General features: G+C 38.1%; 1 protein-coding gene across 1 annotated transcript; it reads left to right on the forward strand.

Moving 5' to 3' along the window:
* Positions 1-1,364: 1,364 nt before the first annotated feature.
* On the forward strand, positions 1,365-6,473 carry cxcl12a (chemokine (C-X-C motif) ligand 12a (stromal cell-derived factor 1)). Its single transcript, XM_049736075.1, has 4 exons — positions 1,365-1,526; positions 3,352-3,469; positions 4,034-4,117; positions 5,325-6,473. Exons 1-4 carry the CDS (start codon positions 1,460-1,462, stop codon positions 5,350-5,352), a joined length of 297 nt encoding a protein of 98 aa, XP_049592032.1. The 5' UTR covers positions 1,365-1,459; the 3' UTR covers positions 5,353-6,473.
* The last annotated feature ends 9,692 nt before the right edge of the window (positions 6,474-16,165 follow it).

A 16,165-nucleotide genomic window follows, 5' to 3' on the forward strand; every position in this document is an offset into this window, starting at 1 on the left:
ATGCAAAATACAGACAACCTCAAACTATCAAGTGCCAAGTAGAGTTTTATATTTCCCTAGCAATTATACTTTTGTAAACGCTACCATCATCTAAATTCAAATTGTGCCGCCTGAGCAAAAAATCTGACTTTGTTTCATTTGAGTGATGCAGCGCAAATGCAGCCTTAGATTGACATGCACAACATTACTGACATTACAAACCACCACGCCTGTGTGATTTTGGGTTGCGTGTTGGAGTTTTGGCAACACCGGACTCCACATTGTGAAACTCAACTCAAAAGCCAAATCTCATTTATATTTTCATCCCAGATCTCCCCATTAGGAATAAACTCACCACACACATTTTATTGAGGTAATACACAAGCCCTCATGTATACTCTTGAGTGTTTGCTCTGAAGATGAAAGTCAAGTGTCTGGAAACAGACTTCACATCTGTAACCTGTTAAAGACTCTAATGATACTGGCAGCAGCAACATGCACACACACACGTACACACACAGACTTCTTCATCTGGAGTGTACAGCAGGCTGTGTCTGAGAAATTGTTTAGAGATTCCCTCAAACAGAGTAGCAGTGCACTCTCACGCATACAGTCTTGGGGGGTTCGTGTTTGCGTTGCAGCACGGGTGTTTTTTCTTCATCCCCCCCTTGTCTATTTTTTGAGACAGTCGCTCAATGTAACTGAACACTTCACCTTGTGTGAATCGGCTCCTGTTACACGCTTAAGTTTAAATTAATTTGGCCTAATGAAGACCCTGAGACAAGACAAACTATGACTAAAAACAAACTTGCGCGTCAAAACGTCTCCTGCTTTTTCTCAACATACATGATGGAAATAAACATGTTGCTTTCATGTTTCGGCCCATGAGCAGCATTCTTTGCGTTTGGCAAAATGCAGATTTTGTTTGTCTTACATTTATGACTAATGTCATACAATTATGACTTAATATCTTGGCTTGCCCCCAAATAAATTATGTTTTATTTCTTATTTCATTTTTTTCCCAATAAATAAGGATTGTATTATATATTGCACTTTGTTTCTCGGAAATTAGTTTTATTCTTCAAATTTTATGACTCATAAAGTTGAGACAATGTTTTTTAATTCACTTAACATGCATATTCTTTTTTTTAATGTGGGGCAGTGGGAGGAAGTTGGGGTATCTAGAATACAAAAATAAAACAGCTTCCTGCAAAAAAAATGATCGATTGTAATATATTTTCTTTGGTGCTCATGTTTTACAACTCTTCACTAATATTGCTTCCGCTGGCAATTAACTTCTTGAGTAGCTTGAGGGTGGATTTTATTTTGACGTCTTCACCGGAAATGGGATTTTCTCTCGCTTTCAAAGCGTGACTGGAGCGTGATGCGCAATTTAACTGCGCGCAGCTGCCGCTTGGTCCTTCACAACTCCTTTGGATTTACTCTGAGCAGGACCAACTACCCTTGACATTTGGCCACGATGGACCTGAAGTTACTCGCAGTCGTGGCTGTTCTCACTCTGCTGGCACATGTGCCACTTTCGCAAGGTATGGATGCAATTTGGCAAATTTATGGTCCATTTATTGTTTAAATATGTGATCCTGTGCAATTTTTAAAGACAAGAAGATATGTTAAAATAGAATTTCATTCATATTCCAGTATCACTTCAGTAGAATGGTTGTATATTTGTGCGTAAAGTGATTTTTTGTGACAATCCCAAAAAAAAACTGCGCAAAGGACAGCCATGCAATATAATTTTGCATTATTTTATTTAAAACATGGGTTTCCTTGAGTTAAAAAAGCCATTTCTTTAAAATGCAAAGTGCATTTTAAATAAAATGTATTTTGTCTGAGGTGGTACGTGCGTAAAGTAGGAGGTTACGCGTCTGTGTGTGGTTCTTGGCTGTGGAAAGTTCCCTGGCGCTATGCAGATCAACGTGTTTATTTGTTTTTCCACGTTGTTTACGCTTTAATTAGTCCCAAATGAGGCAGCATTATTGAAACGGCCTCAGCTAGTCTGAATGGCGACTTCAGAAAATTGCGCGTTCTTTCACATGCAAATGGGGGATCAGGTGTAAAAAATAATTAGCAAGGGGCTTTATTTCTGCCTTTCTGCCCCCCCCCCCCCCCCCAACACACACATACAGAACGTGTAATATGTCACTTTATAGACTTGTATTAATGACAGAATTGATTTAATTGAAGTCAATTTCCAAAACACTTTGGCTTGGGTTCCCTGGTTTATTTTTTGGCATGAATCAACCGTGACCGCAGTTTGCACAAGAAATTTTGAGCTGTACAAGCATGATCATCATTCATCGTGAAACAATCGCAGCACCTTGAGAAAACAATAATTAAAAAAAAAAAAAAAAACTCAGCCTTTCTGTCAATAAGGCTTTATTAAATTCATGCGCCTATATGAACGCCACTTTATGGTCAATACAGTTCAAAGCATTTTATTGTATGCAAAGATCGCATTTTATGATTCATGTGGGTTTAATGAATATATGTGCAGCATGTTGTTTCAAAGGTCATTTGGGATCGGCTCCAGCCCCTTAGAGAGCACACGGGATATGCAATGTACAAAATTGGTTTATTTGACATCTAATATTTTATAGTGTATTTATTGCTATCACTCTAGGATAAATTGGGTTCATTGTTGTTTTTCTGCCGAACAGTTATTAGTTTTATTTGGCACATTTTTGCAGGGACAAAAATAATTCATGAAAATGAAGAATAATGTTGTTGCACATTTGATTTATTGTCAATGAATTTAGAGCACAAGGGGTTCTGTAATCACCAAGCATTTGCTTTATCAAAACGAATGAAATACTATTAATTGCATTTTTTGTTATTCCTGGAATTTATTAATCAAATGTGTTCATTAAATGTTGATACAATGTTGTGATTTTTCTCATTAAATAACTTGATTAATTTTAATTTGAAATGTAAATCTCACCTCTTGTAATTGATTGAACGGCTTGAGGCTCATCGGGCCTGATTTAGCATTTGATGAAAATGTTATTAATCAACTTGTCACCCAGGTAGAAGAATACACTACAGTTGTTCTATGTATAGTTTATCGGCCCAAAGGGATTTTCAATTTATTTTCTTAAACTGTAATTCAATTATGTGTTGGAATGCATGAGAGATCCAGAAGATGTCCGGTGGGATACATTGTGGTTATTGACCACCAGCCAGTTACAGTTGCTTCTATATTTTAAGTTTAATTGTATCGATTTCATGGGAAAGCTTTGCTACACTTTTGTGGTCACCGTTTGCTCCACTGTTTAAATACATTTATTTTGTTAGGATGTCAATGGGAATATATTTCAGCAGCTATTCATACTTGTTCATTTCTGTGATCTACAGCCAAGCCTATCAGTCTAGTGGAGAGATGCTACTGTCGTTCAACGGTCAACAGCCTCCCTAGGGGGTACATACGAGAACTCCGCTTCATCCATACGCCCAACTGCCCCTTCCAAGTCATGTGAGTGTATTTTTTTTCTTATTCCTACAGTGATCTATCAAATTCAGAGGTTTTATACCCCGCTCTTAAAAAGTTTTAATAGGGTTCCTCCATTTCTCACCATCAATCTCGAGGAGGTGACAGAGCGGAGAAAAGAGTTGGGCATGCATGTGTGCGCACACGCCCCTCTGTCACTCGCGCTCTCACACATGGGCAGAGCGAGCCCACCGAGGCGTGCGGAAGGAAGTGTCACTCAGTTGGAACGTGGGCGCACAACTGTTCTTGTAATTGTGTTCCGCTACAGCATATATGGAAATCTTGGCTTACTTACATAAAAAAATGCACAAACTGGGTTTGATTGTAGTATGGATCCCACTTCAGTGTGATCCAGTCTTGACCTGTTTTGGAATTAACTACTTAATGCCCATTGCATGTGTTCAAAAAGAGTATAATATCGTATAAATATTTACTGTGACAGGTCATATGTTTGAAGAAGCCTGGCGTGCTAAACTAACACTGTGGTGCTAATTGCCTTTGTTTGATAGCTTTCATCTCACACTGGTCGTGTTCTCTTCTCGTAAATAGTGCCAAGCTGAAGACAAACAAGGAGGTGTGCGTGAACCCCGAAATTCGATGGCTGCAGCAGTACCTGAAGAACGCCATTAACAAGTAAGTTGACCTCAACACGCTTATGTCAATTTTGTCCGTCTGGTTCTTTCCGCCAATTCGCTTCCCTCCGCTATAGACATTTAAAGTAAGCAAGATCGGAATGCAAAAGGTCAAATGCGCATGCAAATGTACTGAATGGATCGTTGGAAGAGTAGCACCTCTTAACGGGCTTGTTTCTTGATAAACATTAAGTCAAATTATGCTTGTCCGTTAGGAGTCATTTATAGAGTTTACTTTGTCATGGCGATTTGGGATTGAGCTATGAGCATAAGCAGGAGTGTTCAAAAGCGATTGTGAACTGTGACATGCGCACAAGCGCCCATGAATACACTCTCAATGTAAATTTTCACTGGTGGAGGCAGCACTTCATCACCATTACTGTGTGGATCTTTGTCGGTGGTGCATGCATCGCCGAAAAAGTAATGTTTGTCACTCATCGTACTTTGCTGTGCTGACAGTTGATGACTTTCTAAACCCCCACTGACAGATATTCATGAGAGGCGCAGTCAGACTGTCTGTCTGTCTGTCTGTCTGTCTGTCTGTCTGTCTGTCTGTCTGTCTGTCTGTCTGTCTGTCTGTCTCAGAAACTATTTGAGCAGTTCAGGCTTTGTGTGTGTCACCGGTGAGGTGTGACCGCACGTCAGCATAACAACAACGTAGAGTGTAAGGCAGCAACGGTTTGCAATGGATCTGATGTTTCCAATTATGGTCCTGCAGGAGACTTTACAAGCGCTACTATATAGTACATGCACACAATGGACTATAATGATGCACTCAAACAAGACCATTATTTCTTCTATGTATCACTTTGAATAAGGTTAAAGTATGAAGAAACTGTGATGTCATTGACCTCATTTAAAAAGTACATTGATGAAAAGAGCAGGAATTGCCTTGAAAACTACAAGTTATGACCCAAAGCAATATGATGGAATGTAAAATGTAGCAAACTTAATAGTCACTAAGGGTTGCCACTGTGGACACATGATATGGAAAGTAGGTCTGGTTGTTGTAAAAAAAGGCCAGTTTTTGCAAAAAATAGAAATAGTGAATGCATTACATTTTTATGGTGTATCAGGTTTCTCTTTCAATATGCTTTTCATTAATTGAAACCATCATGTGGGACTACTGCATTTTTTATGCAATGTTGCTAAATAAGTTCTGAACATAAAGGCATTCATTGTTCAACTTTTTGTCTTTTGTCTTCCAGGATGAAAAAGTCCAAGCAAGTTAACTAAAATTTCCACTAAGATCCTTCTGAGCCATCACTGAGAAGAATCACCACATTCATATATTGTTTCTATAAATTCAGTATTTACTGTATATGTTGTGTAGTCATCACAATGCTTTGTTATAGAGCACTTAGCAGAGCTGCAATGCTGCAGTTTCTTGCATAGAATCATTGCATCATCATCATCACCACCACCACTGCCATCGCTTAGTTTCTATATATGTTATTTGTGCTAAGTGCAATTATATCTGTTTGTTCTCTTAACTATAATGTACATATTTTTCTTTTGTTAATGGACTTCTTCAGGAGAGGGCTGTTGTGCCCCAAAACATAACCAGTTCACCAAAATGTACCCCATATTTCAAGTTAATTGGCCCCTAGGAATTTCTATTGGTACCCCACAGACTGGGTGTAACATACAAGATTCTAGTAAAAGTCCCAATTATGATGTTTTTGTAATGAAATTAAGGACTCGAGCATTTCCTCAGTAATACTGCGGTTGCGATAATGCGACCCCCAACATGTCTGCTTTTGTTTTTTTATTCACTGAAACTAAGATCACATCTGGAGTCCTCATACAGGTTTAATGGATGAGAAATGTTCTGGTATCATAAAGTCTACTTCAAATATTCAAATATAAATAAATGGAGCCCCCCCCCCAAAATGACAAGCTTGATTTGGCTGGATTCTAATAGAAACATGGCAGCGATTTCAACAATTTGTGCAGCAATTAGTTGTAACATAAATCGCATTAGTAGTTATGAAAACAGTTGAAGATAAAGGTTTAACTGTCATGCAGATAAAAATGCACTTTATATCTGAGCTACTTTTCTTTTAACTCACTCACCCCTTTTTTTCTGCTCTCTTTTTCTGTTTATATTCCACTATCTGTGTTCATAAATTCACACACGTGTAACTGTTTTCAAATCTGGGAGATGCCGATCTTATCGACGCATCATATGTAAGATTGTGATATAAATGATTTATTTTTGTACTCTTTAATGCATTTAAAATGAAGAAACTGTACTTTCACAACTGAGCCGTCCGGTCAACATTTAATTGTCAAAATTGTATGCAGTTATTCAGTGAAAATATAAATTCACAAAGAAATAAAACAAATCCTGCTTGGCTTGGTTTTAATTTTTCATAGTAAACTTAAAACACTTGATGTAAACATAAACTGTCCAGATGACCAGTGAGCTATCATGGAGTTAAACTCGACAGCTGTAAACGCACTGTAGGAGTACTAAAAGATCACCGAAGCCTTTCATGTTGAAAATGGGTTTAGCTTGAAGTCACAGGACAATAAGCTTGCTTGTTCACAGAGAATTAACTAAACAAGCAGCCATTAGGAACACATTAGCGCTAAGAGGGATGAACTTTTAACTTCCCTTTGGTGGCATTATGTGAGGCGGAGCACGGTGGTTCATGTATGTGGTCTACTGAGTCAAACATCAGGGGGAGGGGAGGGGGAGGGGATATTCAGATGTGGCTGTCTATATGCTGGTTTACTGATCAACTTTTGATTGACACAAGAAGATGCAGCAAACTAGTGAAATGCACATTGACCTCAGTCAGTGATGTCAAATTGTGTTCAATGCAGCAGGTGCACCTAGAAACCAGTTGCTACAGTCCACTTTAATTTAAAAATAAATGTTTTAGGATTTGGGGTAAATTCAGACAGATGTTAGTGTAGGTTTCAGTTTACTGCGGGACCTTTCCTCTTGTTCATGTTTCTGGTGGGATTCATTTAGTCACAGACAGGTAAGACATTTAAAGGGGTGGAGCCTTTTGGAAATGTTTGCTCTATTAGAGAAAGACGCAGGCCACATGGGCAGCCGGTAAGAAAATTAAAAATGTTTACGTATGCTTGAAAGTAGTAATTTGTGTATGTGTCTCTTAGCATATACATCATAGTTATTTAAATATTTTGTTTTTGTGCAATTTAGTTACAAGGTTGATAATCTGCTTGAATGTTTGGTCAAATTCTAAATTGTATGACCTAGGTTGTGCAACTTGAAAGTCTCCACAACATTGTTTATTTTTTTTGGTCAACCGACCGATTCAGTTGAGATATCATTGTTAAATATAACTTATCTTTGCAACATAATTCAAATATGTTCCTGAATGTTGATTTGTCTTTACACCAAAAATCATGCCTTTTCTTATCATTCGTGTCCCAGACAGACAAACAAACCACATCTAATGTAAAACGATTCTAAGAGATCTTAACTCACCATATTCTTGCCTTCAGTGCCAAGAACCACAGGTTAAAAGTATGCAGGTGGTGTTCGAGTGAGCTTAAAACCGATTCAAAGCTTCACTCTACAATTTGTAGACATATTTCTCAATTTCTGAAAAAAGAAATGTCAGCTAAGATCAGATAGTGCTTTCATTATGAAAAGCATTGCATAAGTGATGTTTATTGACAGATAAACCAGATACAGAATTTCTAAAACTAGGAAACAAGCATAGTTGATATCTTGTTCCATATTCAGTTTGAGCTTGTGATGGATCTCAGGTCATTTTTTTCAGGAGGGCTTCATGATGCTCATGTTGACCACCCCCCCCACTCAACAATTAGTTTAAAGAACAAGGTCAGCTACTGCAGGGCAAATGCTTGGCTACCATGTGGGATTGATATAGGCCTTTTCCGGGTGATGCCACTTCTTTAATTGTTTGGCACTCAAAAGACATGAGATGTTAAAATGATGTGACATCAAATATTAAAGTCCATACAATTAAATAAACTGCTCCAAGTTGGATCTATGACTCTAACAACAAAACATTTCTACTCATTACCACAGTACGTGAATTCACAACAAAAATTCAATCCATTTTGCATACTTTTAATTGTCAAGTGTATGTGTGCATGTCTTTGAGTATGTACCACCAATGTCTGTTCTGTGTCAACTATATCTGCCCTCCCCCCGATTTCCCCTTTCTGCAACTGCGGTTATTTACTCGCATTCCCTCCCCCCACTTCCCTATCGAAAACCACGCTGCAGCCTTGGGCCATGCTGTGTACTAACACAACCTCCCCAGGGGAAACATTAGTCAAGCCCTCGCTATTCCCATATCAGATGACCCGTAGCGCATTTCACCCAAGTGCTGCACACTCTGACTCTTACAAAAAAATAAAAAATCATCCCAAGTAATGACTTTTAAATGACCTGTTGATTGCAGGGGGGTACTGATGGGGGGTTGCCTGCTTTTTAATTGATTTAACACTGACCGTGACCCGCCATCTCATTAATCACAATTATGACAATATTAGTCAGCCAAACGTGTTTGTTGGCGCGACGGAAGTTGAAAGTGACCAACACGTGGTGAGTAATAACAGCAGCATGTGGGTGTCTGTTTGGAAACGAACGGGAGACTAATAGAGGGTCCTGTATGGCCGTTTAAAATCGCCCTCCTGCAGTCTCGCTACCTTTCATGTGCTAATATGGTCAAGGTTATGAGTCCCAACATCATCTATCTTCACATAGAATTTGAACAAGGCAGGGAGGGGTGCCACATATGCAGCATGGACACGGGGCCGTCCTACGCACAATACGGCCGCCATGGTGCAAATTCTTTCCATGTGATTGGGTTTGCAAACGGAGAAGCAGCAGCAAACTATGCATGTTAGGTACGGGTGACACACAATGGAGTCACGCACCCCAGCAGCTGCGGGGTGCCTCCATCCGCGAGGCCCGCAGGAGTTCTAACACCACCGACCCAAACTCCCACACGGTGCATTCCCCAGTTGCCATTCCTTCCCAGATTATCTACCACATGGTAATTGGTTGATGTGACTAGGGTGTCTCCGTCACTTGTGAACCGAATGTCTTCTCATATGTAGTGCAGATTGCCATGTGACACCCATGACTAATTTGGTCTGTCCTGAAGTAGAAAGAAACAGCTTGGCCATTATGTAGCAATGGCACTAATAGACTGTATTGGCTTCATCTTCAAGGGACACGATAGAGAGGGACCCCTCTGTTTGGCTGTGCTGTGACTCAATGACTGAGCATGTCTGATGGATTACGTCACCCACCACCAAAAAATACATTTTCTGGGAACAAAGTGATGAGCTTTTTTTCATGTGTTGCACAAAGTTTTTCAGCAAAGAATTCTTTCAAACACGAGATGCACGATACCAGCCCCAGCACTTGAAATTGAAATTAAAATGTCTTCTTTGAGAATACACAGCAATGAGGTCTTAACCTAAATTGAAATGTCCTGAGTATTGACTGATTGTTTCCACACTTCACAGCTCTGCTCTCACTCTGCTGAGGTTTTATGAAATTTGATCTGTTTTTTTTCTTCGGTGAATAGCGTTAAGTGGTTAGCCATGCATTGTGTAGAATTGATTTGATTTAACACCAGAATGCAAAAAGGAAAATTACATCAAGAAATTATTAAATGGTGGTGACTAAAGTTCTGTGTGGCTAATGTTTCTACTAAATCATATTTTTTCAAAGGATAACATGTATATTAACAATTAAGGCTGCACAGTGATGCCACTGAGTCTACTTGGAGAAATCATCGTGGAAATGCTTGATTTTGTCTCACCTCATGTTGGTCGGAAGCAGCGTGACATTATCTGTGAAGAATGTGCTAAATGGCCTTTGGAACCATATTAAAGGGCATTGAGAAATAGGTATGACCCGAATTCATCATGACTGTACCGACTGTAGCGATAACAATTTGAAATATTATTACATGTTTGTTCACCTTTAATGCTTGGACACCACTTTCGTTTCAGCTATCTGTCCAACCCAGCGGCGCCTGGAAAACGGACTTTAAACCGATGATGGTGATATCTAGAAGACACAACACTGTTCGTCATCAACGATCAAAAGAACCGAGTGGCTTATTTTTTCCTGATACTGCCCCATTGAGCAATAAAATGGTACATTCTAGTCACACCTATTATTCTGTTGGAGCAGTAATTTAGGAGCTGACGATTCCCTGGCCTTGGACACACTGTGTGCAAGTCCAAAATCAACAATATGAAGTCAGAGGGTGCTATACTGTACATCCAGGCTGTACAGCTCAAATGAATTATGTGGCCATTAATTAAAGTATTGCAACATTACTGTACAGTTCGTGTCAGCTAACACATTAACTTAGAGACTAATGGTTCTCATCTAAAGAGGATGCAGGGAATCATTTTCCTTCCTTTGGCCTCTATGTGGAGAGTCCCAAATCAGGATGCTGGGTTTAAAGAGAACATCAAGGAATTAAGTAATATAATTAGACTTTCTTCAAAATATTTTGTCAATTTTTGTAACGAGTGAAATCTGTTTACATTGCCGTGAATGCAGTGATTGCAAATATTCAAATTGTTAATGATTGTTAATGAAGATAAATGAAAAAGAGCTGATTAAATATTGTTATTGAGACTATGAAATATCTGTTTATTTTTGTGTTTATTATTCATAATAAAATGGATTTTCATTGGGTTCTACGAGCTATTTCTTTTCCACCTCAATCTATACAAACGAAGGAAGAGTTACGAATGAAGTTCACTGAACTGAGGTTTGACGGTTTATTCTGATTCATTTGATTATTGTACTCTTTTGTAGTTTCAAACAGCAAAGTATACTTCTCAGAAGTGTTTTAGTAGTTTGGTTATGTTTTTGCTACAGCACTGTTGTATATTCTTGTTTACATCACCAATTCTTTAAAACTCAATTCAATAACGTCACAAAAACTAGACTGAATCTTTCCCGACCAGAAAGCCGCATGAAGCTGGTATAGAGCCCAAGAGTAAACCAATATTATAAATTCTAACCCCATGCGTGTGGAACTAAAGGCACATGTGCACCTGTAACTAGAGTTTCAAGTGTATTGTTGCTTCTCATCAAAACTGTCACATCTATTTAAAATCACCCTATAGTGAAAAGTATGATAGTTCTCTGGAGTACATTACTTAAAGTGATGAGCGCCGGCGGCTACAAGAGTTTTGACAGTAGCGACATCAAGAAATTAAGTAAGATTGGCAGCTGGAAAAAGTCTTGCAACAATAACATACGTATCATAACATAATTCGGCGACAGATTATCAGTTTGCAAATGGTGACCACATGTTACATCAGTAACAGCAGGGCAACATTATCATAAACAATTTCAACAAGTATCCAAGTATATGTTGCGTGTTATGTGTCCAGGTCACACAAAGGTAATACAGCACAATTATTGTACTAAGTTCATTTAGTTTTTCCTTATTTAATCACTTCACTGGTTTCTTTTATATCAAACAAATTGTTTTAGGTTATTTACCTGACATGTTTTGGCGGTTTCTTCCGCCTTCATCAGAGTGTCACAGATGTGATAGTGACGCGTCTTTATCAGCTGATGGATGAAGGCGCAGCAGCAGAGGGCGTGGCTCACCTGTTAAATCTGAAAGGTGAGCCGCCGAAACATGTCAGGTGAATAACCTAAAACAATTTGTTTGATATAAAAGAAACCAGTGAAGTGGTAATACAGCACGTTAACATAAACAAAACAAACGTCTTTTCATAAATGACACTACAGCCTGTTTTGTTTTTTGGATTTTGATTTTATTTTGTTATAATAGTTAAATACAAAACTTGACATTTTTCTGTTATTAAATAAATAATTATCTAGTTCTTTAAAAATAATTAAATAAATTATGGAAAAGAATCTAATTAGAGATGAGTGCTATTCATATTTTACACACAAATTTCAATGTATTTATAAAGTGAAAGAGATCCAACTGGTATTGTTGCGCAAGTCTAAACAGAAAGCTGCTCATTGTAATTGTACTAAGTTCAGACGCGTCACTATCACATCTGTGACACTCTGATGAAGGCGGAAGAAACCGCCGAAACATGTCAGGTGAATAACCTAAAACAATTTGTTTGATATAAAAGAAACCAGTGAAGTGGTAATACAGCACGTTAACATAAACAAAACAAACGTCTTTTCATAAATGACGCTACAGCCTGTTTTGTTTTTTGGATTTTGATTTTATTTTGTTATAATAGTTAAATACAAAACTTGACATTTTTCTGTTATTAAATAAATAATTATCTAGTTCTTTAAAAATAATTAAATAAATTATGGAAAAGAATCTAATTAGAGATGAGTGCTATTCATATTTTACACACAAATTTCAATGTACTTATAAAGTGAAAGAGATCCAACTGGTATTGTTGCGCAAGTCTAAACAGAAAGCTGCTCATTGTAATTGTACTAAGTTCAGACGCGTCACTATCACATCTGTGACACTCTGATGAAGGCGGAAGAAACCGCCGAAACATGTCAGGTGAATAACCTAAAACAATTTGTTTGATATAAAAGAAACCAGTGAAGTGGTAATACAGCACGTTAACATAAACAAAACAAACGTCTTTTCATAAATGACACTACAGCCTGTTTTGTTTTTTGGATTTTGATTTTATTTTGTTATAATAGTTAAATACAAAACTTGACATTTTTCTGTTATTAAATAAATAATTATCTAGTTCTTTAAAAATAATTAAATAAATTATGGAAAAGAATCTAATTAGAGATGAGTGCTATTCATATTTTACACACAAATTTCAATGTACTTATAAAGTGAAAGAGATCCAACTGGTATTGTTGCGCAAGTCTAAACAGAAAGCTGCTCACCTAAATTTGGATTTTTCTTCCTGATAACTCTTTTTGTCAACACATAAATCTTGCTGGTTTGACAAAAACAATGTGAGTGCCTGGGAAAGTCAAAAGAATACATAGATTGGTCCAGTTTCACTTCTCTGACAGACTAATGGATTCGTTTAGAGTGGGGGAGTAAAGAAAGGCGTTTTTGATACCACTCACACATGATGAATTTTAAAAGCCATTTTCTGCTCGCTGAGTGAAAAACAAGGAGCTAAACGCGTCACATCACAGTGATGTAGTGTCAGACTTATGGTTTGAGTAAATAGTTGGAAAAGCATGAAAGTTGCAATCGGTTTACTGAGCTTTTTTTTTTTCTTCTTATCAGGAATGTTTCTCAAAGTACTCAAATCTTTCCTTTTTGGGCTTGAGACTTTTTTTGACCTTCCACAGTCTCTGAATGTGTTATACAAAAGGTCTTGGTGAACTTTTTTTTTTTTGTGGCGCATAGAGCTGGTGTGTTGAGATATTTTTATTTTTGCAATACTTGGTTTGAAAAAAGGACTGTCCAGTACAGTGGTGCATATTTCTTTGAAATTTTACATTTTATATTGTGAGAGACATATTCATTAATTTTTTACTTTTTCTCCTGTTTTGGGACATGGCTGAGTTTGAGCTTATCCCAGCGGACTTTTGGTTGAGGGTCAGGGTACACGCTTGACTGGTTGCCACTGAATCACGAAAACAAATAATCACAGTTACCCTTGTGGGTTATTTAAAATATCCTTTAAATCATTTGTGCATGTTTTTGTGAAGTATGGATTTCGCAACAAATTACTTCTTCATAAATTCAAATATAAATGATAACAAAAACAAGTCTCTGAAATGTTAGAACTGTTTTGTGCATTCATCCTTCTGTGCAGCCATTTGATTTCTCTTTACACTTTTCTATTTTGTCCAACAAAGATTCATTGCCACGATGTGGCAGTCATTACTTACATCTGCACTGGAGGAAAAGGAGAAGAAACAAATCACCCGAGAAAAAAGCTCAACTTGGAAGGGAGGGGATATGAAAAAGTTTCTCAACCGAACCCCAAAGGATGGTCAGCTTTGTCTGGGAAAATACTTTTACTTTCTAAAGACGTTTTATGTGAATCTATCAAAAATGTCTGATATCACACTGGAGTCCAGTTTGACATTATTTCACATTTTATAAGATAACTTTCACCTCTTTAGCATCATTCTAAAGCTTCAGTCTGTGTTGTGCAAATCCCCAATGGACTCATGGCTAACATCAGCGCAGTATGTGTTTAAGCAGGTTTTAACTTTGTTATTTTATCCCCAGTGAGGGAGAGAGGATGTGTTTTCAGATGTGGCCACAGGCATTGTGGGTATACTAGATGTTTATTTGTCTTTCTCATTGACAGAGGCTGTTATCAGCCAATTAGACTGAAGAGCATGTTCACCTTCTCCTCGAGGCATTTGTTTTGCCCACAGCAAACCTATCAAAGAAACAAACACTTTTTGTGTTGTTTTTTTAAGGCACAGGAAGTTTTTCTACTCTCCATTTGGAGTAGGGAAGTTTTTAAGTACAATGGAAGATGTGCCATGCTCAATGTACATAGGGAAAAAAACATTACTTTATTCCCTCAGCTGTCCTCAGAGAGCCATCAACAGAGTTTTAGGGTTTCAGGGTTCATTGCCCAGCCCACCACATGCAACTCTTATTTAAATTGTGTTGTTTCGCTCTTACGCTTTCCACTGCAGAAGGCATCTGTTTTCTGACAAAAACTCTAAGAATTAGAGACTTGCTCACGGGAAAACCTGGATGAGAAAATATTGAACATCATGTCGTTTAATATATTCTCAAATTATACATCAACTTAGTTCATTAATTATGGTGCACCTCAGTTGTATTTTCACTGGACGTGGCAGCACTTCGTTTATACGCAGATGTGATGTCTGGCCAAATTTTTCACATTCTAAAATCTTATCATAAAATAAGACTTATATCTTTCTAATTCTGGTGATTTCATTCTTTCCAAGACAAATGCATTTATAGGCTGTAATTGGTCCTCATAAGTGCCTATTATCCACAATAAAATAAAAATAAAAAAACCTTCAGAGTTGATACTTAAGACCAAACAACAAACGAAGAGGAATGTTGATCATGCGCTCGCACATAAACCCAAACCAAACACTCTCCCTCAGACTTGGAGGCAGATGTAAGTTCCTTGTATTAGTAGAGGATGTTTAGACCTTGTCCTTGGAAACCCTTGAGGGAGATTTGCCAAGGCAAGACCTCACCGACCTCTAACCTCGTGGAAGGCCTAAGAAAACACGGACACTGATGCACTGAAACCAAAAGAAATTTGCACCAAGTATGTTTTAAATGGAGAATATGCTGAGTAGATGCTGCAGCAGGACAGGAAGGCAAAGTGTGGTCTTCAGTAAGTGTCAAGGATAATAAAGTGGGGCTTAAGAGGGTTTAGGTGCTGTTGGCGGATAACAGCAGGACAAATGAAGAAGACTTCTCTTAACAGCAGCACTTCACTGATGCCAGCTGAGTCAACATCATCCCCGCGGGAATAGAGGATACCTGCAGGAAGAGGAGCAGGAGGGAGGTTGTTGCTCCGCATGAGTGTGAACATTCCTTCTCATCACAGACGACACACACACACACACACATACACACACACTCAGCTCTTGCTAATTACGGTGGGACCTCCACTTCCGAGTGACCCCACTACGAGCCATCCCTTGTAGCGAGTAGAGCTGTAGCTTCAAAATTGTCAAAATATTATTTCTGAGTGAGCAGAAGAAGAAAGAGAAGCAAAGTCAATATTTATGTATTCATTTCAAATTGTATCGGAAATTCTGTCCATCTGTTTGTTTATAGCATTTCTCCTAAATTCAGTCGAAAGATGGACTACTTGATTGATCGCCAATCACAGATGCAGACAATCACTCTATGCTATAATTAAAAGATGGACAGGAAACGTTACAAATTTCAAATTTCTGAATTTTATATCATGACTCCTATCCTGTTCATGAGCCTTACTCACAAACCAATAGCACATTCCCACGACTATTTTGTACTGCATCATCAACTCCCTTGATGGAAATCGAAGCCTGAGCTGGATTAATGGCTTCAATACAATAACTTTGCTCACTGTAGGTTTTCGGCAATATTCATGGTGACTGGGAGGCAGACAGATGGATTAC

This window comes from Syngnathus scovelli, chromosome 12 (assembly GCF_024217435.2).
Source record: "Syngnathus scovelli strain Florida chromosome 12, RoL_Ssco_1.2, whole genome shotgun sequence".
In the NCBI taxonomy this organism is placed as follows: domain Eukaryota; kingdom Metazoa; phylum Chordata; class Actinopteri; order Syngnathiformes; family Syngnathidae; genus Syngnathus; species Syngnathus scovelli.